This window comes from Zalophus californianus, chromosome 3 (assembly GCF_009762305.2).
Source record: "Zalophus californianus isolate mZalCal1 chromosome 3, mZalCal1.pri.v2, whole genome shotgun sequence".
Classification (NCBI taxonomy): Eukaryota; Metazoa; Chordata; class Mammalia; order Carnivora; family Otariidae; genus Zalophus; species Zalophus californianus.
The window spans coordinates 162,298,133-162,317,951 of NC_045597.1; the positions used below are offsets into that span (position 1 = coordinate 162,298,133).

Genomic DNA, 19,819 nt, shown 5'->3' on the forward strand with positions numbered 1-19,819 from the left:
AGGTCAGAACTGTTCTCTTAGACTGCTTTTTTAAAGTTATGGTAAAGTACACATAACATAAATTTGATCTTCTTAACCATTTTTATTTTTTTTTAATTTTATTTATTTATTTGAGATAGAGAATGAGAGAGAGAGAGCACGAGAGGGAAGAGGGTCAGAGGGAGAAACAGACTCCCTGCCGAGCAGGGAGCCCGATGCGGGACTCGATCCCGGGACTCCAGGATCATGACCTGAGCCGAAGGCAGTCGCTTAACCAACTGAGCCACTCAGGCGCCCTTAACCATTTTTAAATGTATAGTTCAGTAATGTTAAGTATGTTCGTATTATTGTGCAACCAATCTCTAGAACTCTTTTCATCCTGTAAAGCTGAAGCTCACAAAAGGTAAATAAAATGTTGATCTTTGAGGAGTATTATATATCTTACCCCACAAAACAACTGAAGTGCTGTATCTTAAATAAACAAACTTAATTTTTCTAATGTTAAAAATTTTATAGCTAATAGTGCAACTACAGGCATTACTTATAGACTCTTGTTTGAATGTAAATATGTCTACAGTTGTAAGGACAACATGGGCAGAACTATAAAAAAAATTTTATCCTAAACCATTCCTAAATGTCTAATTTTAGATTAAAAGTTATGTATGTTTGTGCACATCTCTGGAAGATGTTACGTGGCCATTAGTAGGTATACTCTTATTTGTCAGCTATTGCCAATAATATTTCATCAATAAGCCACCTTTAAGCTCAGTGGCTTTAACAGTAAGCATTTATTCTCATGATGATAGGTCTGTAGATCAGCTGGAGTTTGCCTGATACAGGCTGGACTCTACTACAGGCTGCAGGGTCAGTTCAGGTCTTTTCTCTCTGGGGCTCAGGATCAAGAAGTAGCATCTACTCAGAAAAAGTTCTTTTCATAGTGGCTTGTTTGATCACAAGGAATACAAACACAACTAAAAAAGAGTTACTTTCAAAACTTAAAAGGCAGATTTCTTTTAGCATCTACATATTTAGTATCAACTGTTTTGTATGTTAAAAAGTGCTCACTTCTTTTAAAGTAAAAATAGTTGTGTATTAGAATGGATATCCAAAATCTACCACAAATGGTATAAATCAAAATTATTTCTCACTCTGCTAGCTTTTAATACAAATGTTTAGTTATTCAGTTGTTTAATATAGCCTGTCAGTTATTCTAAGGATCAATAATTTTTCTTTATTGTTAAGTCAGTGTTTTTAGTTGATAACTTTTGAAGTGTTGGATCTATCAAAGGATTAGAACTACTGAACAGTCATCCATTTAAAAAGCTTACTGTGGTTTGTTTTGCAATGTGATATAATACAAAGAGTTTTTTTAAACTTAAATTGCTTTTATCTCACCTTTATAATATAGAGATCGTAAGATCACTAAGGCTTTTTTGTCAGTTTTTTAAAGTTTTTGTTTGAAAAGCAAGATAGAATTGAGCTAAAAACAGAACTCCCTTCAGTGTCCAGAATGTCACCAGTGCTGCTAAGCAGGCCATGTGGGTGCCTTTAAGACAGGTAGGTTTGCAGACAGGAATATGTAGAGGGACAAAGAAAGGAATATAAAAGAGAAGGAAAAGTAAAAAGAAGGATTGGGAAAAAGAAGTGGCTGTGTAGGAGAAAGATACAGTACCAACAAGAATTAGTCTAACTCCCCTTGGCCTTACCAGTGCCCTCGGTATTCTGTCACTTTACCTCCTTACTCTCATTATCTAAGGAGTGGGCTAATAGGAACTGAACAAATATTTAGGGATAGTTTGGGTGAGAATATCAATGATGGTCTGATGGAGACCCTATTCCTTTACTGTCCTTTCATGGAAGACCAGATGTGCATGTTTAGAAGGTCCCTTTTAAAGAATTGTCAAATAAGATTCTGTAAATGCTTTGAGGGTAGGGGATAAGGGAAATCTGAGCACTATGGAAGGGATGAATTAAGGATTTCATTGGTTTTAGATATGTATTATCTTCTTAACAGTGCTAATTTCATAAAGCCTTGTCCAATAAGGCATATTTTCCTCTATCCTCTCAGTCTCAAAGCTTTTCTTTCTGCTCTGTTCTTACCCTAGTGCATCTTTGATTAATTCTGGCCTTCTTGGCTGTTAGCTATTGCCTCTGCTGCCAAAACATTAGAAACAGCAAGAGGATATGCAGCTTTTCATTTGTCTACTTTGTTTAATATTTTTCTCTTGCCAACAAAATTGAGTACTTTATTTTTTATTTTTTTTAAAAGATTTTATTTATTTATTTGACAGAGAGAGACACAGCGAGAGAGAGAACACAAGCAGGGGGAGTGGGAGAGGAAGAAGCAGGCTTTCCGCTGAGCAGAGAGCCTGATGTGGGGCTTAGTCCCAGGATCCTGGAGTCATGACCTGAGCTGAAGGCAGACACTTAACGACTGAGCCATCCAGGCACTCCAAAGTTGGGTACTTTAAAAGTACTAAGTATAACTGAAAAAGCAAATGTTTGTGGAGTGTTTCTGTGAGCTTAATAGGGATTACCTACATTGATCTTTTAATTATCATTATAAGTTCCAGATTCATTGCAAGGAAAAATAACTGCATTTGTTATATAGAAAAGCAATCCTGAATTTCATGTGCACCTAGTAGCATGGTTAAATCTTCAACACATATTATTGAAAAATAAGCAAGGCATAAAAATTCCATTTATATAAAATTCAGAAATAGGCATTAAAAAAACCCAAACCTAAGCATTCAGAAAATGTAATACTGCTAAGAAGGGCAAGGAAAAAACTACTACAAAAGTCAGGATAGTGCCTATTGCTGGGGAAGAGAAAGGCTGTTATGACCAAAAGGGAGCAGGTAGGTGATTTTTTAGGATCCTGAATATTCTATTTCTTGGTATAGCTACATGAGTGTTTACTTCATAATAATTCACTAAACTGTACATTTGTATTATAAACACTATTGTGCATATGTGATTTGTTTTATAATAAAAATGGTTTAAAAGATTGGAAAACAACTGTGGGAAAAACTAGAAAATAGAAATTTCATAGGAAAAAAAGCTAATTTTCTCTACATATCTATCTTGCTTTCCTTATAAGATTGAGCACATTACGGGGCGCCTGGGTAGCTCAGATGGTTAAGCGTCTGCCTTCGGCTCAGGTCATGATCCCAGGGTCCTGGGATCCGTCGGGCTCCCTGCTCAGTGGAGGGTCTGCTTCTCCCCCTCCCTTTGCTTCTCCCCCTGCTCGTGCTCTCTCTCCCTCTCTCTCTCTGTATCTCTGTGTCTCGAATGAATAAATTAAAAAAATCTTAAAAAAAAGATTGAGCACATTACTATCATAATTAAAAAAACATTAAATGGGGGGAGTTGTGTGTACAATGTAACTCGTATTTTGTTTTCTAGTAATAAGCAAATGAGTGGAAGATATAGCTTCCACTTTTAACTCACATTATTTCATTGTCACTTTCTGAGAACAAGGATCTTTAGTATGAATTCTGGATTTAGAAGTATCATTTATAGACAGGAAAATTGACTAGGGATCTCTGAGTGATTCATCTCTTTGGTTCGATTGTGTATTATGGGATTTTAACTGATTGAGCCACCCAGGCACCCCTGTAGTGTGAGATTTTAATTTTTCATTGTTTTTGTTTTATATTAAATAATGAATATTACAGTAGTTAGATTTCAGTTTTCCTTGTGTTTAATTTAGACTTGAATTGACATTTCTTTACTCAATTAGGTTATCAGTGCTTTCTGAGAAGTATTCAATAATTATTTTCCAAAGCTGTTGCATGGAGTAACAACCTTTTTGTTTTATCATATCTATGTATAAAGGTAAAAAATAAAATCTCAAGAGAATATAGACAATTAGGCCGGGTAGAATTATATCAGAAAAAAATTAAAAAAAATTTTTTTAAAGATTTTATTTATTTGACAGAGAGAGACACAGCGAATATTTAAAGGTATTTTCTTTATACTCTGATAGATTTTTTTTATTGTAGCATGTTCTAGAGATTCATCTTTATCTTTCTTTTTCTTGTATTTACTAAAAATTCTAAATGTATTTACTTAAATCCTGTTTTTACCTTTCTATTATTTAATGACTTTATCCAATGAAATATAATTAATTTTGTTAGTTTTAATTCATTCGTTAATGAAGGAAATAAAATGCTAAAATTCAGTCTTTTCTAATCACAAAACAGCTATTTTAAAGAAACTAGAATTATAAATACAAAGCTAAAAGTTAAGAAGGATAAGCACTGAATGTCTTTCCTGTGTTTTCTTGTCAATCCTCCCTCCCCCAACCTTTTTTTGGTTTAACTGAATTGTTTATCTTTCTCTTTCTTTCCTTTAGTTTTCCACTATTGCTTTTATAATTCAGCCATAAAATGCCTGGACTCAGCAGAACATGAACTGTTTTGTTTATTGTTGTTATTTATTGTGTTTCTTACAAGCAAGGTCTATTCACAGTGATTAACGAGGCCAGTTAAATTTTGAAGTAGTACTAAATATTCAGTATTACATACCAGCGTGGAAAAAAAACAAGAAATCTGCCTCCTCTCAATTTGCTTTTTAGACATTAAACATAAACATTAATCTGATTATGATTACTATATAGTTGCCATTCCAAACATATTAATTAAATCAACATTGTTTATTCTTTATAAAAATATTTGTTCAAAACATTGATCTGCACAGTATATCATCATTACAGAAATGTTATTTAGGAATCTGAATTATTTTGCTAAGGAATTCATTTAACTCTGATCACATCAATTGTTTTGATTTTAAAAGTTTTTCTCTGCTTTTATGAATAAGTACATTGCTTTTTTAAAAAAAATGTTTTTAAACCTAATCCCTAATTTGCCTTTCCACACAGAGTTGTAAAAGATTAAGGAGCCAACAAAACCGCCAGTGTGTTATATTTAAGATTCCCTTTGTTGCTGCTGCACATGCAACAATGTTGTTCTTTCTTTGACACAGACCCAGACAAAGGCTGAGTGTAACAAGGAAGCAGACAGCACGCCTCCAGTAGTGGCCCCTGCCTGGCTCCAGGATTTGTAAACAGAAACATCCCAGGCTCCAATGAGGCAGACAGCGGTTCCCTGTCTGTTCTGCATTCAGGAAGCACTTGCTTGCATAAACCCAGCCACTGCACACAGACACACATAGCAGTGTTTACATTTGGCTGAGTATTTAATTGAGAAAGCTAATAGGGAGGAAGAAGAGGGTTTATTAGAGCTAGGGGAACAAGACAATTTCAGGTAGAGCATATACTGTATATGTAGCATGTATGTTTAAAAGGAAAAGATTTTATAAAGAAACAAAAAACAAAAGTTAGGAGTTTTATGGTCAAAGGCCTCTTTTATTGCACACATATGTGAATAAACATATTGAAATATTTTTCCTGGCAGTTTTCCAGGGATCTCATATTTTTAGACCATATAACATATCCTGGAAAGCTTTTTATTTGAAATGTTTAACCATTAACATGGTTTTTAACATGTTTAAAAAATCTATTTTAACACTTTTTTCATCATTATTATATAAATTTCTATTTCAGATTTTGGGTTATTAAATATTTTAATGTAAAAGCTATGTGTGTTTTTTTTTTTTTTGTAAATTTAAGATTAAGAGCAAAGAGAATACTGAATCTTCAAAAAAAACATTAGAAGACTCATACAGAATTTTGGAATTAAAAAGACCTTAAAAGTCACCTAGTATAACCAAATTTTTAAAACTAGTTTAATTCATTTTAATAACAAACTTACAGGAAAAGCACAGAAGACAAATAACATTAAAAACGTACTTGTATGGAGGACAACTCAGAAAAGTATAGTGAATGGATGGAATCTACTGTATGATAAAAATGCTACAAACACCACTTAGTTTCTGTCAATAAGAAATTTACTTGTTCTTTAAAAATCCAAATGCTGGCACCATCCAGAAACATTTGCAGGTTTATTTATAATTGTTGTAAAGTTAAACTGCTGAAACTTGTTCACTGAAGCTATTTGACTTGCGTTAATGCTTTCTGTCCCCTCACTTATATTAAAAAATCACATATAAATGAAAATGGAAAAACTACAGTACCTGATTTCTGTTCCCTGTTTTTCCACTCTCAGTTATATACTTACTTAAGTAGGTACCTTTTGACACTATGGGGGAAAAATGTCTAACATTAGAACTACAAATAACAGGAAGAAGGGAAAAAATGGGTTTTTGTTGTTTTTGAAGATGAAATGTTTCCTGTCATAGTGGATTCTTAAGCACATTCTTCACACATGCAGCATGCTACTTTGGCATAATTGTTACACATTTGGCATGGATAGCACACAGGTTGCTCTCTTCAAAAAAAGGATAATCAGACAGGCCTCGCCTGCCTACTGCAAAGCACCAGTAACTGTACTCTAGAAGTGCAGATCTGTTTTGACATCCTGTACAATTTCCCACACCAAATGCTGGAAAAGAAGATTGGGAATCAGAATTTCAGTGGAATTCTGATCACATCTGATTTCATGGACAATTATAGTACCAGGGCTGTAACAATGAAGTAAGATTCTTCACTATAAGCAGCCCAGATAGATGCTACAGAATTTTTATATTAAAACTCATAATTTTTTAGAAAAATCTCTTAGTCTTTTTAGTCTGTTTTCTTATACTTTATATTCCTTTGTAACAAGTTGGTCCAGATTATAAAAAACATTAAGTCGAGTACATTGACAACATCAAAAAGAGCAGACAAAGGATAAGATGGAAAAATTTGGAAATAAGATGCAATTCTTTAGAAAAACTCAATGGTCTGAGAGTCCCTAATAGTTTCTAAGAGTTATCACTGTAGACTAATTGATATTCAAAATTATACCTAGTCATGCAAAAAGAAATTTGATTTAATATATCTACTTTAAGAAGGCAGGAAAAATATACATTGTATTTTTCAGAGCATTTACAAAATATTTCAAGTTTAAAAACATTTAATTGCAGATACTCATTGGCCTCTTTTCCAGCAATTTTGCCTCTTTACTAATCATTTTTCAGTGACACTAATAGTCAAGGGAAATTGCCCCTTTTGGAGGATGGGTGAAGATAATGAGCTTAATTTTGAGTATGTTGTTTATATATCTCTAAAGTATTCAATAGGAAAAAAATATTCAATAGGAAGAAAAGTATATTTGTTAAAGAACCTCTATATGTACATGAATTGATTAATGCATTATTTAATCCACATATTTCAGAAATCAGCCCAGCTGCTGTATCTGCAAATTAAAGAGATTTTCCTTGTACACATGTTTCTTCCTCCACAGCTGAACAGTTGAGTCAGGTGGAAGGCAGAGACTCTTTTTCTGTGTTCCCTTTTAAAGGTTATTCAAAGCTTTTTAGTTCCAGCTCCTCACCATTGGTTTTGGTAATCGATATTTAACTCTCCACTAGTTCCCTACTTAAGAATGTCTTCAGTTAGGCAAAATGTAGAATGTAGTACCTCACATTTCTATTACAGTAGTTTTTCTCATGGATTATCTACATATGACATGCACAGGAGAAGATATCATTCAAGGCGATCTTGCCTTTTGTTCCAAATAAAACCAGCACTTATGTTCTTATGGATACTAACCCTTTATCAGCTATGTCATTTGCAAATATCTGCTCCCATTCTGTAGGCTGCCTTTTAGTTTTGTTGATTATTTCCTTCGCTGTGCAGAAGCTTTTTATCTTGATGAAGTCCCAATAGTTCATTTTTGCTTTTGTTTCCCTTGCCTCAGGAGACCTTGTCTAGTAAGAAGTTGTTACGGCTGTTGTCAGAGAGATTTCTGCCTGTGTTTTCCTCTAGGATTTTGATGTTTTCCTGTCTCACATTTAGGTCTTCCATCCATTTTGAATTTATTTTTGTGTATGGTATAAGTTAGTGGTCCAGTTTCAGTCTTTTGCACGTGGCTGTCCAGTTTTCCCAACAGCATTTATTGAAAAGATTGTCTTTTTTCCATTGGATATTCTTTCCTGCTTTGTCAAAGATTAGTTGGCCATATAATTGTGGTTCCATTTCTGGGTTTTCTGTTCTGTTCCATTGTTCTGTGTGTCTGTTTTTGTGCCAATACCATATATCTTTTTTTTTCTTTAAGATTTTATTTATTTGAGAGAGAGAGAGCACGAGAGGGGGGAGGGTCAGAGGGAGAACCAGACTCCCTGCTGAGCAGGGAGCTGGATGCGGGACTCGATCTTGGGACTCCATGACCTGAGCCAAAGGCAGTCGCTTAACCAACTGAGCCACCCAGGTGCCCCTCCAATACCATATATCTTGATTACTACAGCTTTGTAATATAACTTAAAGTCCAGAATTGTGATGTCTCCAGCTTTGCTTTTCTTTTTTAAGATTGCTTTGGCTATTCAGGGTCTTTGTGGTTCTATAAAATTTTAGGATTGTTCTTTGTTGAAAATGCTGGTAGTATTTTGATAGGGATTGCATTAAATGTGTAGATTGCTTTGGGTAGTATAGACATTTTACAGTATTTATTCTTCCAATCCATTAGCATAGGCTGTTTTTCCATTTCTTTGTGTCATCTTCAATTTCTTTCATAAGTGTTCTATAGTTTTCAGAGTACAGGTCTTTTACCTTTTTGGTTAGGTTTATTCCTAGGTATCTTACGGTCTTGGATACAGTTGTAAATGGGATTGATTCCTTGATTTCTCTTTCTGTTGCTTCATTATTGGTGTATAGAAGTGCCACAGGTTTCCATACATTGATTTTGTATCCTGCGACTTTACTGAATTCATGTATCAGTTCTAGCAATTTTTTGGTAGAGTCTTTTGGGTTTTCTAGATAGAGTATCATGTTGTCTGCAAATAGTGAAAGTTTGACTTATTGCTTGCCAGTTTGGATGCCTTTTATTTATTTTTGTTGTCTGATTGCTGAGGCTAGGACTTAAGTACTACGTTAAATAACAATGGTGAGAGTGGACATCCCTGTCTTATTCCCAACCGTAGAGGAAAAACTCTCAGTTTTTCCCCATTGAGGATTATATTAACTGTGGGTCTTTCATATATGTAGCCTTTCTGATGTTGAGATATGTTCCCTCTGTTCCTACTTTGTTGAGGTTTTTTTTTTTTTTTTTAAGATTTATTTATTTTAGAAAGAGAGAGTGCAAGCAGGGGGAGGAAGAAGGAGAGAATCTCAAGCAGACTCCCTGCTGACTGCAGAGCACCATACAGACTCGATCCCATGACCCGGAGATCATGATCTGAGCCAAAATCAAGAGTAGAATGCTTAAATGACTGAGCCAGCCAGGAGCCCCTTGTTGAGGGCTTTTATCAAGAATGGGTGCTGGGAGCCCCCTGGGTAGCTCAGTCAGATAAGCGGCCTACTCATGATTTCAGATCAGGTCATAATCTCAGGGTCTGGGGATCCAGCTCTGTGTAGGGCTCCACTCTCGGCATGGAGTCTGCTTCTCTCCATCTTCCTCTGCCCCTCCCCCTGCTCTCTCTTTCCCTCTCTCTCAAATAAATAAATAAATCTTAAAAAAAATAATTGATGCTGTACTTTGTTAAATGCTTTTTCTGCATCTGTTGAGAGGGTCATATGGTTCTTATCCTTTCTTTTAATGTGGTATATCACATTGATTGATTTGCAAATATTGAACCACCCTTGCAGCCTAGGAATAAATTCCAGTTGATCATGGTGAATGATTCTTTTAATGTACTTTTGGATTTGATTTGCTAGTATTTTGTTGAGAATTTTTGCATCCACGGTGATCAAGGATATTGGCCTGTAATTCTCTTTTTAGTGTAGTCCTTGGTTTTGAAAACAATGTAATACTGGTATGGTAGAATGAGTTTGGAAGTTTTCCTTCCACTTCTTTTTTTTGGAACAATTTGAGAATAGGTATTAACTCTTCTTTAAATGTTTGGTAGAATTCCCCTGGGAAGCCATCTATGTATGTTCTTATGAAGCATGTTTAAATCACACCTCTACAACTTTTGTTTATGGTTCAAGTATCATTTTTAAGACTGGGTATAGCTTTTCTCTTCTTTTTAGTGATTTAAGGTTTCCTTTTGGTAGAAGAGCATATAATAACTGCAAAATATATTGAATTCCACTGTAGAATAAGATGGCTTTTTTATTTAGATTACCGGACTCTGTTTATGGGTGCTATCCATAAAGAATTTGATCCCATTATTTATTTTAAAGATAGTGTCATGCTCATTAATTTTACTGAATAAAATATGAAGAAAAGGAAAGAGAAGGGAAAATTGTGTATTTTGGATGTCAGTCATTGTTTTGTAACCTGGAGATGTCATTAACAAAGCTATTGACTTAGATAATGCTGAACAGGGTGCTATTTGAATAGGAATACACCTATGAGGAACATTCCTTGATTTACAAAAGCATTTATTCCTTTTGGAAATCTGTTGTTTGCAGTATTCTTGTTGGCTTCATGATCAGCCCCAAGCTTCTGCTCATAAACAGCATCCCAGACCTTTTGGTTTTATATCAAGCTGATCTATCTGCCTCATGGTTTTTCAACAGCCCACAATTATACAAAACCATTTAAGTGTACCTAAGAACATCTTTTTTTTTTTTTTTTTTAAGATTTTATTTATTTACTTGAGAGAGAGTGAGAGAGAGAGAATGCGCGTGAGCCAGGGGAGGGGCAGAGAAGCAGACTTCCCTCCGAGCAGGGAGCCCGATGCAGGGCTCTATCCCCGGACCCTGGGATCACAATCCAAGCCAAAGGCAGATGCTCAACCGACTGAGCCACCCAGGTGCCCGAGAACATCTTTTAAGTGGTTTTGTCTCCCTCCCCTTATTTACTTCTGTAGTTCATTCTAAAGAAATCATTTGATTATCTTATGTTGATGTTTTTCTGCCTAGAAAAAATAGTGTATATTAATTGTAGAAAAATTAGAAAATACATTTATAAAAATTCCTCAAAATCTTTAACATTTTAGTGCATTTCCTTTTAGTCTTTTTCTGTGCATAAGTGTTTTATAGTAAAACATATCATTTAAAACAGTTTAGCATAAAATATCATTAAACCCAGGTCAAGCGAGAGAACATCCCAGATGACCCCTGTGTTGTATCTCTTCTTAATCACAACTCATATTTCCTTCTTTTTTTATTAAAGACTTTATTTTTTTATTTGACAGAGAGAGACACAGCGAGAGAGGGAACACAAGCAGGGGGAGTGGGAGAGGGAGAAGCAGGCTTCCGCCAAGCAGGGAGCCCGACATGGGGCTTGATCCCATCATGACCTGAGCTGAAGGCAGACGCTTAACGACTGATCCACCCAGGCGCCCCCTCATATTTTCTTCTTAAGGATAGCTATTTTTCTGACTCTTAATGATAATCATTTCCTCACTTTTCTTTATAGCTTCTCTATTTTCTGATATATGCCCAAGTTTAATGTAGTTTAATTGTTCCAGTTTTTGAACTTTATATCAATTAAATCATAGCATCTTCTTTGGTGTCTTGATCCTTCACACAATATGATATTTTCAAAATTTGTGCTATTGAGTGAAGCTGTAGTTCTTATGGCATTTTTTGTTTTTTTTGTCTTTTTAAAAATAAAATGAATGCAAGTCACTTCCATTGCTGTGTAGTATTCTATTGTGTGGCTATACCACAATTTATTTTTCCAACCTCTTGTTGATAAATATTTGGGTTGTTTCTAATTTTTGTATACTTCAGTTATGAACATTCTTGAACATATGTCCTGATTCACATGTGCATGAAATTCTTCGAAGTATGTAACTAGGAGTAGAATCGCTTAGTCATTGTGTATATGTATTTTCAGCTCTAGCAAATAAACTGTTCCCAAATAAGTTGTACCAATTTGGACTACAAGCAAAAGTATATGAAAGTTCTCTTTGTCCACACTTTTGCTCATAATAATTTTTCATGGGGCTTAAAAAAGGGATTAAAAATATAAGACATCACAACTAAATAATTGGTAGGATTGGAAAAATACTCCAGTGCCTTTCTGCTGCCCAGAAAACAGATGGGCGAGAGCAAATTGTCTAAAATAAGATCATAGAATAAACACAAAGATATCACTAATTATCTTTAATATAAATGGATTAAGTACTCTAGTTAAAAGACAAAGATAATTGGATTAAGATTTTAAAACATGAGCATAAGCATGCAAAAGAATGGAGTTGACCACCTACCTCATACCATATACAAGAATTAACTCAAAATGGATGGGTAACCTAAATATAAAAAGCTAAAACCATAGAACTTTTAGAAAAAAACATGGGGTATATCTTCATAACCTTGGATTTAGCAGTGAATTCTTACATATAACACCAAAATTCAAGCAACAAAAGAAAAAATGGATAAATTGGATATCATCAAAATTAAAAGCTTTTGTTCCTTAAAACACATATCAAGAAAGTGAAAAGATAGCCTACATGCTACAACATGGATGAACCTTGAAAACATTATGCTAGCTAAATGAAATAAACCAGACACAAAAGAACAAATATTATATGATTCCACTTATATGAAATATCAAGAGTAGGCAAATTCATAGAGACAGAAAGTAGATTTGAGGTCCAGGGCCTGGGAGAAGGGGAGAATAGGGAGTTATTTTTTAGTAGTTACAGAGTTTCTCATTGGAGTGATAAAAATGTTTTGAAAACAGGTAGTGATAATGTTTGCACAGTGTTGTATATGTAATTGATGCCACTCCCTTGTACCATTATGAGTGGTTAAAAAGGCAAGTTTTATGTCTTATATATTCATCACTATTTCTAAAAATTGGTAATATTCCAAAAACCATTGAATTATATACTTTATTTAATTTTTATTTTTTATTTTTTAGAGAAGGGGAGGAAGAAGGGTGTGGCAGAGAGAGAGGGAGAATCAAGAGAATCTTAAGCAGGCTCCACACCCCCCACAGAGCCTGACGTGGGTCTTGATCCCACAACCTTGAGATCACGACCTGAACCAAACTTGAGTCAGAGACTTGCCTGACTGAGCCACCCAGGCACCCTGAATTATACACTTTAAATTAATGAATTGTATGCTATGTGAATTATATGTCAACAAAATTTTTTTTATTTTTTAAAGATTTTATTTATTTGACAGAGAGATAGAGAGCACAAGTAGGCAGAGCAGCAGGCATAGGGAGAGGGAGAAGCAGGCTCTCTGCTGAGCAGGGAGCCCGATGTGGGGCTCAATCCCAGGACCCTGGGGGATCATAATCTCAGCCGAAGGCAGATGCTTAACGACTGAGCCACCCAGGCACCCCAGCAAATTGTTTTTTAAAAAAGACACTAATAATCCTACTACTGTTTTTTTATAAGAGATACATCTAAAACATAAGGATACAGAAAGGTAAACAATAAATTGATGGGGAAAATATGCAAATATTAGCTATATTTGTATCAGATTAAATGGACTTTAAGGCGTCGAACATTACCAGAGACAAAGAGGGTCACATTATAATGACAGATATTCATTTTAACGGGAAGATAGAACAATTTAAAATTGGTATACAGCTAGTAATATAGCTTTGAAATAAAAAATGGACACAACTAAAAGAATAAATTCTTAATTGTAATAGAAGATTTTAACACAACTTCCTAGTAATTGATAAGCAGTCAAAAATTTAATAAACAGAAGATTTGCCCTACTCAATGAACAGACAGAAGTTTACAAGCTTTTTTATTTTATTTTATTTTTTAAGATTTATTTATTTATTTTTTTGACAGAGAGAGACACAGCGAGAGAGGGAACACAAGCAGGAGTGGGAGAAGCAGGCTTCCCGCGGAGCTTTTTTCTCACAAGGTTTTTTTAAAGGCAATGAAGTATAAACAACAGAAATTGAGGTCTTAAAGGATTCTTAATGATATAGGACAGTGTTAATTGAAAAGAACCAGGCCACAAAGTTGGATATAGTAATTCCAATCTTGTTAAAGTATTATATGTAGATTGGAAAAATACTTTATCTTTGATTTTAAACACTTTGACTAGGATGTACATCAGTAAGATTTTCTTTGCAATTATCCCTGCTTGGGGTTCACTGATCTTAAATCTATGGGTGGATGTCTTTCATCAGTCTTGGAAAAGTCTTGTGCATTGTCTCTTTGAGTGTTTCTTCTACACTATTTCCTGTCTCTCCTTCTACTGTGATTCCAATTACATGTATATTAGGCCATTTGATATTGTCTCGTAGATCCTGTATTCTCTATTTTTTCCTCTCTTTTTCTCTTTGTGATATAGTGTGGATAATTTCTGTTGATGTGTATTCAAATTTATTGATTCTTTTGTCAGTGGCGTCTTTTCTGTTGATAATCACATCACAAGAATTCTTTAGGTCCCCTACCATACTTAATTTCTAACACTTCCATTTGGCTTTTCTCTCATTTCTCTATCTCATTTGACATTTTCCATCTGTTCATTCATGTGTCCACTTTTTCCACTACTATTTTTTTAAGGATTTTTATCTATTTATTAGAGCATGGGAGCTGGGGGGAGGAGCAGAGGGAGAGGATGAAAAAGACTCCCTGCTGAGGAGGGACCCATGTAAAATGCAACTTTCTAATTTGAAAATAGCAAAACTTTTTGTCTTTTTTAAAGAGATTTTATTTATTTGAAAGAGAGAGCACGCAAGTCAGGGGGAAGGGCAGAGGGAGAGGGAGAAGTAGGCTCTTCACTGAGTAGGGAGCCTGATGCAGGGCTCAATCCCATGACCCGGGGATCATGACCTGAGCCAAAGGCAGATGCTTAACTGACTGAGCCACCCAGGTTCCCCAAAACTTTGTGTCATAGGATGTATGAATTTTTTTTTTTAAGATTTTATTTATTTGACAGAGAGAGAGAGAGCACAAATAGGCAGAGTGGCAGGCAGAGGGAGAGGGAGAAGCAGGTTTTCTGCTGAGCAGGGAGCCCGATGCGGGGCTCGATCCCAGGACCCTGAGATCATGACCTGAGCCGAAGGCAGACGCTTAACGACTGAGCCACCCAGGCGCCCCAGACGTGTGAATTTTTTTGATCCACTTAAAGATCTGCCTCACAGTATGAAAAATATAAATGTATTTTGTCTGTTCACATTGGTGGTAAAATTTGGGGCAATTTTTTTTTTCTAATGTTAACTGGATGAAATTGTATTTAATTCTATATCTTTTTTTAAAAAAAAATAATAAAGCTTAGTGATTTCCTAAGCTTTCACCTTAGGAAACTAGAAGAAGAGGAGCAAATTAAATCCAAAATAAGCAGAATAAAAGTTAGAAGCAATTAAATTGAGGGACTCCTGGGGTGGCTCAGTCGGTTAAGCATCTACATCGGGCTCCTTGCTCAGCAGAGAGCCTGCTTCTCCCTCTGCCTGCCGGTTCCCCTGCTTGTGCTCACTGTCTCTCTGACAAATAAATAAAATCTTTTTTCAAACAAGAAGCAATTAAATTGAAAATAGCCAAAAGCTGTTTTTTTAAAAAAAGATCAGTAAAATTGATAAATATCTAACCAAGCAATCAAGAAAAAAGAAATATTACTAATAATCAGAAATGAAAGAAAAGTCATCACTACAGATTATGTGAGCATTAAAAGGGTAATAAAAGAGTATTATGAACAACTCTATGCCCACAAGTTTCGTAACCAATTCTTAGAAGTACACACATCTACTAAAACTCACACAGGGAGAGATGTACAATCTGAAGAGGCATTATCTATTAGAGAAGTTTAATCAATAATTAATAACCTTCTAAAATAGAAAGCACCAGGCTCAGGTGGTTTACTGTTGAATTCTAGCAAACATTTAAAAAAGAAATGATACCAGTTCTCTAAATTGCTTTCAGAAAACAATGCTGTGAGGCCAGCATTACCCTCATCCCAAGACAATGGAAAGACAAGCCATACTAGGATAGAATATTGGCAAAACATGTATCAAAGATTTTTATCCAAAATATACAAAGAACTGTTAACAGTAGAAAAACTAACAGCGCATTTGAAAAGTGGGTAAAGGAATTGAACAGATACCTCACAAAAGAAGATAGACAGATGATGGATAAGCTTATGAAAGCATGCTCAATATCATATGTCACTAGAGTCTTGCAAATTAAAACAACAATGAGATACCTGTTTTAAATAACCCATTAGGATGGCTAAAATCCAAAACACTGACAACACCTAATGCTAGCAAGGATGTGGAGCAACAGGAGCTCCCATTCATTGCTGGTAGGAATGCAAAATGGTACAGCCAATTTGGAAGACAGTTTGATGGTTTCTTATAAAGCTGAGCATAGGCTTACCATATAGTCCAACAATCCTGCTCCGTGGTATTTACCCAAGTGAGTTGAAAACTTATGTCTACACAAAAATCTGTATACAAATGTTTATAGCAACTTTATTCATGCTGTCAAAATTGGAAGAAACCAAGGTGTCTTTCAGTAGGTGAGTGGATAAATGCTGGTATATCCATGCCATGGAATATCATTTGCTGATAAAAAGCAATGAACTATTCAGCCATGAAAAGACATGGGGAACCTTATACGCATATTGTTGAGTGAAAAGCTAGTCTGAAAAGGCTACCTAGTGTATTATTTCAACTATATGACATTCTGGAAAAGGCAAAACTATAGACACAGTAAAAATATTGGTTGCCAGACAGTGGGAGGTGGAGTTGGGGAATGAATAGGTAGAGCACAGGACACTTTTAGGTTAGCAAAAGTATTCTGTATGATACTGTAATGATGAATACATGGCATTATGCATCTGTTAAAACCCATAGAACTATACAACACAAAGAGTGAAAGCTAATGTAAGCTATGGACTTTAGTTAATATATCAATAATGGTTCATCAGTTATAACAAATATGCTACACTGTATCAGTCTGCTGTAGCAGCTGTAGGGGAGGAAAAATAATTTTTCTTCTACCCTTCTAGGTTCTTGGCTGAGAGTGTCACGTCCCCTATACCCCCATAATAAAAAGACAGTAACAGGAGAAAAACAGGTTTAATAACATATATACTTCCTGCATACATGGGAGATACCCAGGAAAACTGAGTAATTCCCTGAAATGGCCCAAGTCACCACCCCAAATACTATCTCCAGTTAAGCCAAAAGAAGGGGGGTGGAGAGGAGGTTAAGGAAAGACCAATTATAGTAGGTTTCTAGGAAAAGCACAGTAAACAAGTATGTTTGCTGTGCAGCTTTAAGTCCATGTCTTCTCTATTGATAAAAGTTGCTAGAGTTTTATTCATTCTCCTCTTCCTAGTACAGAGAGGGAGACACCTTACAAATGGAGATTTTCCTTATAAATGTAAATGTTACAAAAAAAGAAGCTCTACTTATTTTTCAGAGCTTCTTCTTTTTGGTGTTTCTTAAAAATAACCAGCTCAAGATAGTCATGCCAAAGAGGCTTATTTTGGGGTGCTGTATTCTGCTACCCTTCACAGCCCCAACAAAATAGAATCGACCGTGTGGCATAAACAACAGAAATTTATTTTCTCATAATCCTAGAGGCTGGAAGTCCAAGATTAGGGTTCCAGCATGTTTGGGTTGGGTTAGATTGAGAACTCTCTTCCTGGCTTGCAGATGGCTGCCTTCTCACTGTTTCCTCACATAGTAGAGACAGAGAGAAAGCAAGCCCTCTGACAGCTCTTCCTATAAAGGCACTAATCCTATCATGAAGGCCCCACTCCCGTGGCCTCATCTAAAAAACCTCATCCCAAAGGACCCATTTCCAAAAATCATCACATTGTGAGTTAATGCTTCAACATATGAATTTTAAGCGATCACAGTTCAGCCCATAGTACATTTTGTTTATTCATTCATCAGTTTATAAACATTCATGTTGTTTCCACTTTGGGTTATTGTAATTAGTGGTGCCTGAAATTCCTGTAGAAGTGTTTGTTTGAACACTTGTTTTCAATTCTTTGGGGTATATTGCCTAGGAGTGGAATTGCTAGGTCTTACGGTAATTCTGTGTTTAATGTTTTGAGGAACTTCCAGAATGTTTTCTATTGCATTTAATTATAATTCAAATTATAATTTTTTAATTGTAGCCATCCTAGTGTGTGTGACTTGATATCTCATGGTAAAATGAGTTTTTATATGTAGCTTTCTTCCTATAACTTATTTTGTATGTTAGAAGTAGGTACAATTATCATTATGTTGAAGTCTATTAAAATCCAATAAATGTACTGCAGAAAAGTCAAATAATTTGCTAAATACCACTGAGAGTGGTATTAAATCAAGATTTAAAACCAAATGTGATTCCAAAGACTGTTCTCTTAAATATTCTATTATTCTACCTATGCTGTTCCATGATATAGTTGATATTTCAATAATAAGTACAACCAACAGGTGTTTCAGTATTGTAAATCTATATAAGATCATTTATATGATTGAAAATATATAATTTGCAATTATCACAGATTTATTATTAATTTTTCTTTAATTTCCTTTGCAAAAACATTGCTGATTTGACTATATATTGATACAGCCTTTCTGTCAGTATTTAACAAAATACTGAAAAAAGATGACTATATTTTTAAATTTGTTTTATTTTAGGTCCACCTCATTCATTTAACCGAGATGAGACAATAATCATTGCTTTGGCATCGGTCTCTGTATTAGCTGTTTTGATAGTTGCCTTATGCTTTGGATACAGGATGCTGACAGGTAAAAATATTACCTTTTTTTATTGTTTATTAAATATACCATTTAATCAGAATCAGTTTTCTCCTTTTTAAAAATCTCTGTGCTCCCATCCTTCTCTCTTAACAAACTTTTTTCTTAGTTTTTATGAAAAGTTTCAAAAATATCCAAAATACCTCTCACCCAGCTTCAATGATTATCATATCTATATATCATCCATAGCCCTGCTCACCACATCCTTCTGTGGTAGTGGGTTATTTTGGAGTAAATCACATTATATCATTTATCTGTAAAAAAACATTTAGTATTCTCTCTGAAATATAAGGACTTAAAATATATATAACCACAATACCATTTTCACAACTAAAAAAATAATTCTTTAATATCATCAACTGTTCAGTCAGTTCTATTGAACTTTAGGTTTGATGAGCTTTTTAGGAAATCAGTACCCATTCATTTGAATAACTTTAATAAAACCTTTAATGTTTCTGCAATATTTTAAACAAGGTCTGTTGTTGGAACTATCTCCCAAAATTCAGCTTTAATATTATTATTCATCATTCATCTTCATTTATAGATGATTCTTGGTTTAGTAAATAGTTTTACTCTTGGTGACGTTGAGCATAAATCTTGCTGCCTACCCTATAGTAGCTCTTCTTTTTAACTTAAATATAATACAAAGTGTAATAAAGATCTTCATTTTAAGAGAGCCATACATTAGTAACTTCTTTTTCTTATTCTTATAGGAGACCGTAAACAAGGTCTTCACAGTATGAATATGATGGAGGCAGCAGCATCAGAACCCTCTCTTGACCTAGATAATCTGAAACTGTTGGAGGTAAGATTGCTCTTAGATATTACGGGGTGTTCTTTCTGCTGTCATAGTATATCTGAGACAGTAACTTTATTCACTCACTACATCATTCATCCATTTATTCCACTAACATTTATTAACTATCAGTTTGGTGCCAAGGCCTATTCTAAGCACAGAGAACATAGGTGAATAGTCCAGATAGTCCCCTTGAGGCTTATATTCTTTTTTTTTTTTTTTAAGATTTATTTGTTTATTTGAGAAAGAGAGAGCAGAGGGAGGGGCAGAGGGAGAGGAGAGAAAGAATCTCTAGCAGACTCTCACTGAGCGCAGGGCCCCATGCACTGCGGGGCTCCATCCCAGGACCCTGAGATTATGACCTAAGCAGAAATCAAGAGTCAGCCAGCTGCTTAACTGACTGAGCTACCCAGGC

The 19,819-nt window shown here is 35.0% G+C and overlaps 1 protein-coding gene across 2 annotated transcripts in view; it reads left to right on the forward strand.

Annotated features, from left to right (window-relative positions):
• The window catches only part of BMPR2 (bone morphogenetic protein receptor type 2), a 206,647-nt gene that overhangs the window by 144,374 nt on the left and 42,454 nt on the right, over window positions 1–19,819 (forward strand). For both annotated transcript variants that reach the window (XM_027591463.2, XM_027591462.2), the window contains exons 4-5: window positions 18,489–18,599; window positions 19,322–19,413. In XM_027591463.2, coding sequence (XP_027447264.1) covers window positions 18,489–18,599; window positions 19,322–19,413 — 203 coding nt within the window. The remainder of the gene's footprint in view (window positions 1–18,488; window positions 18,600–19,321; window positions 19,414–19,819) is intronic.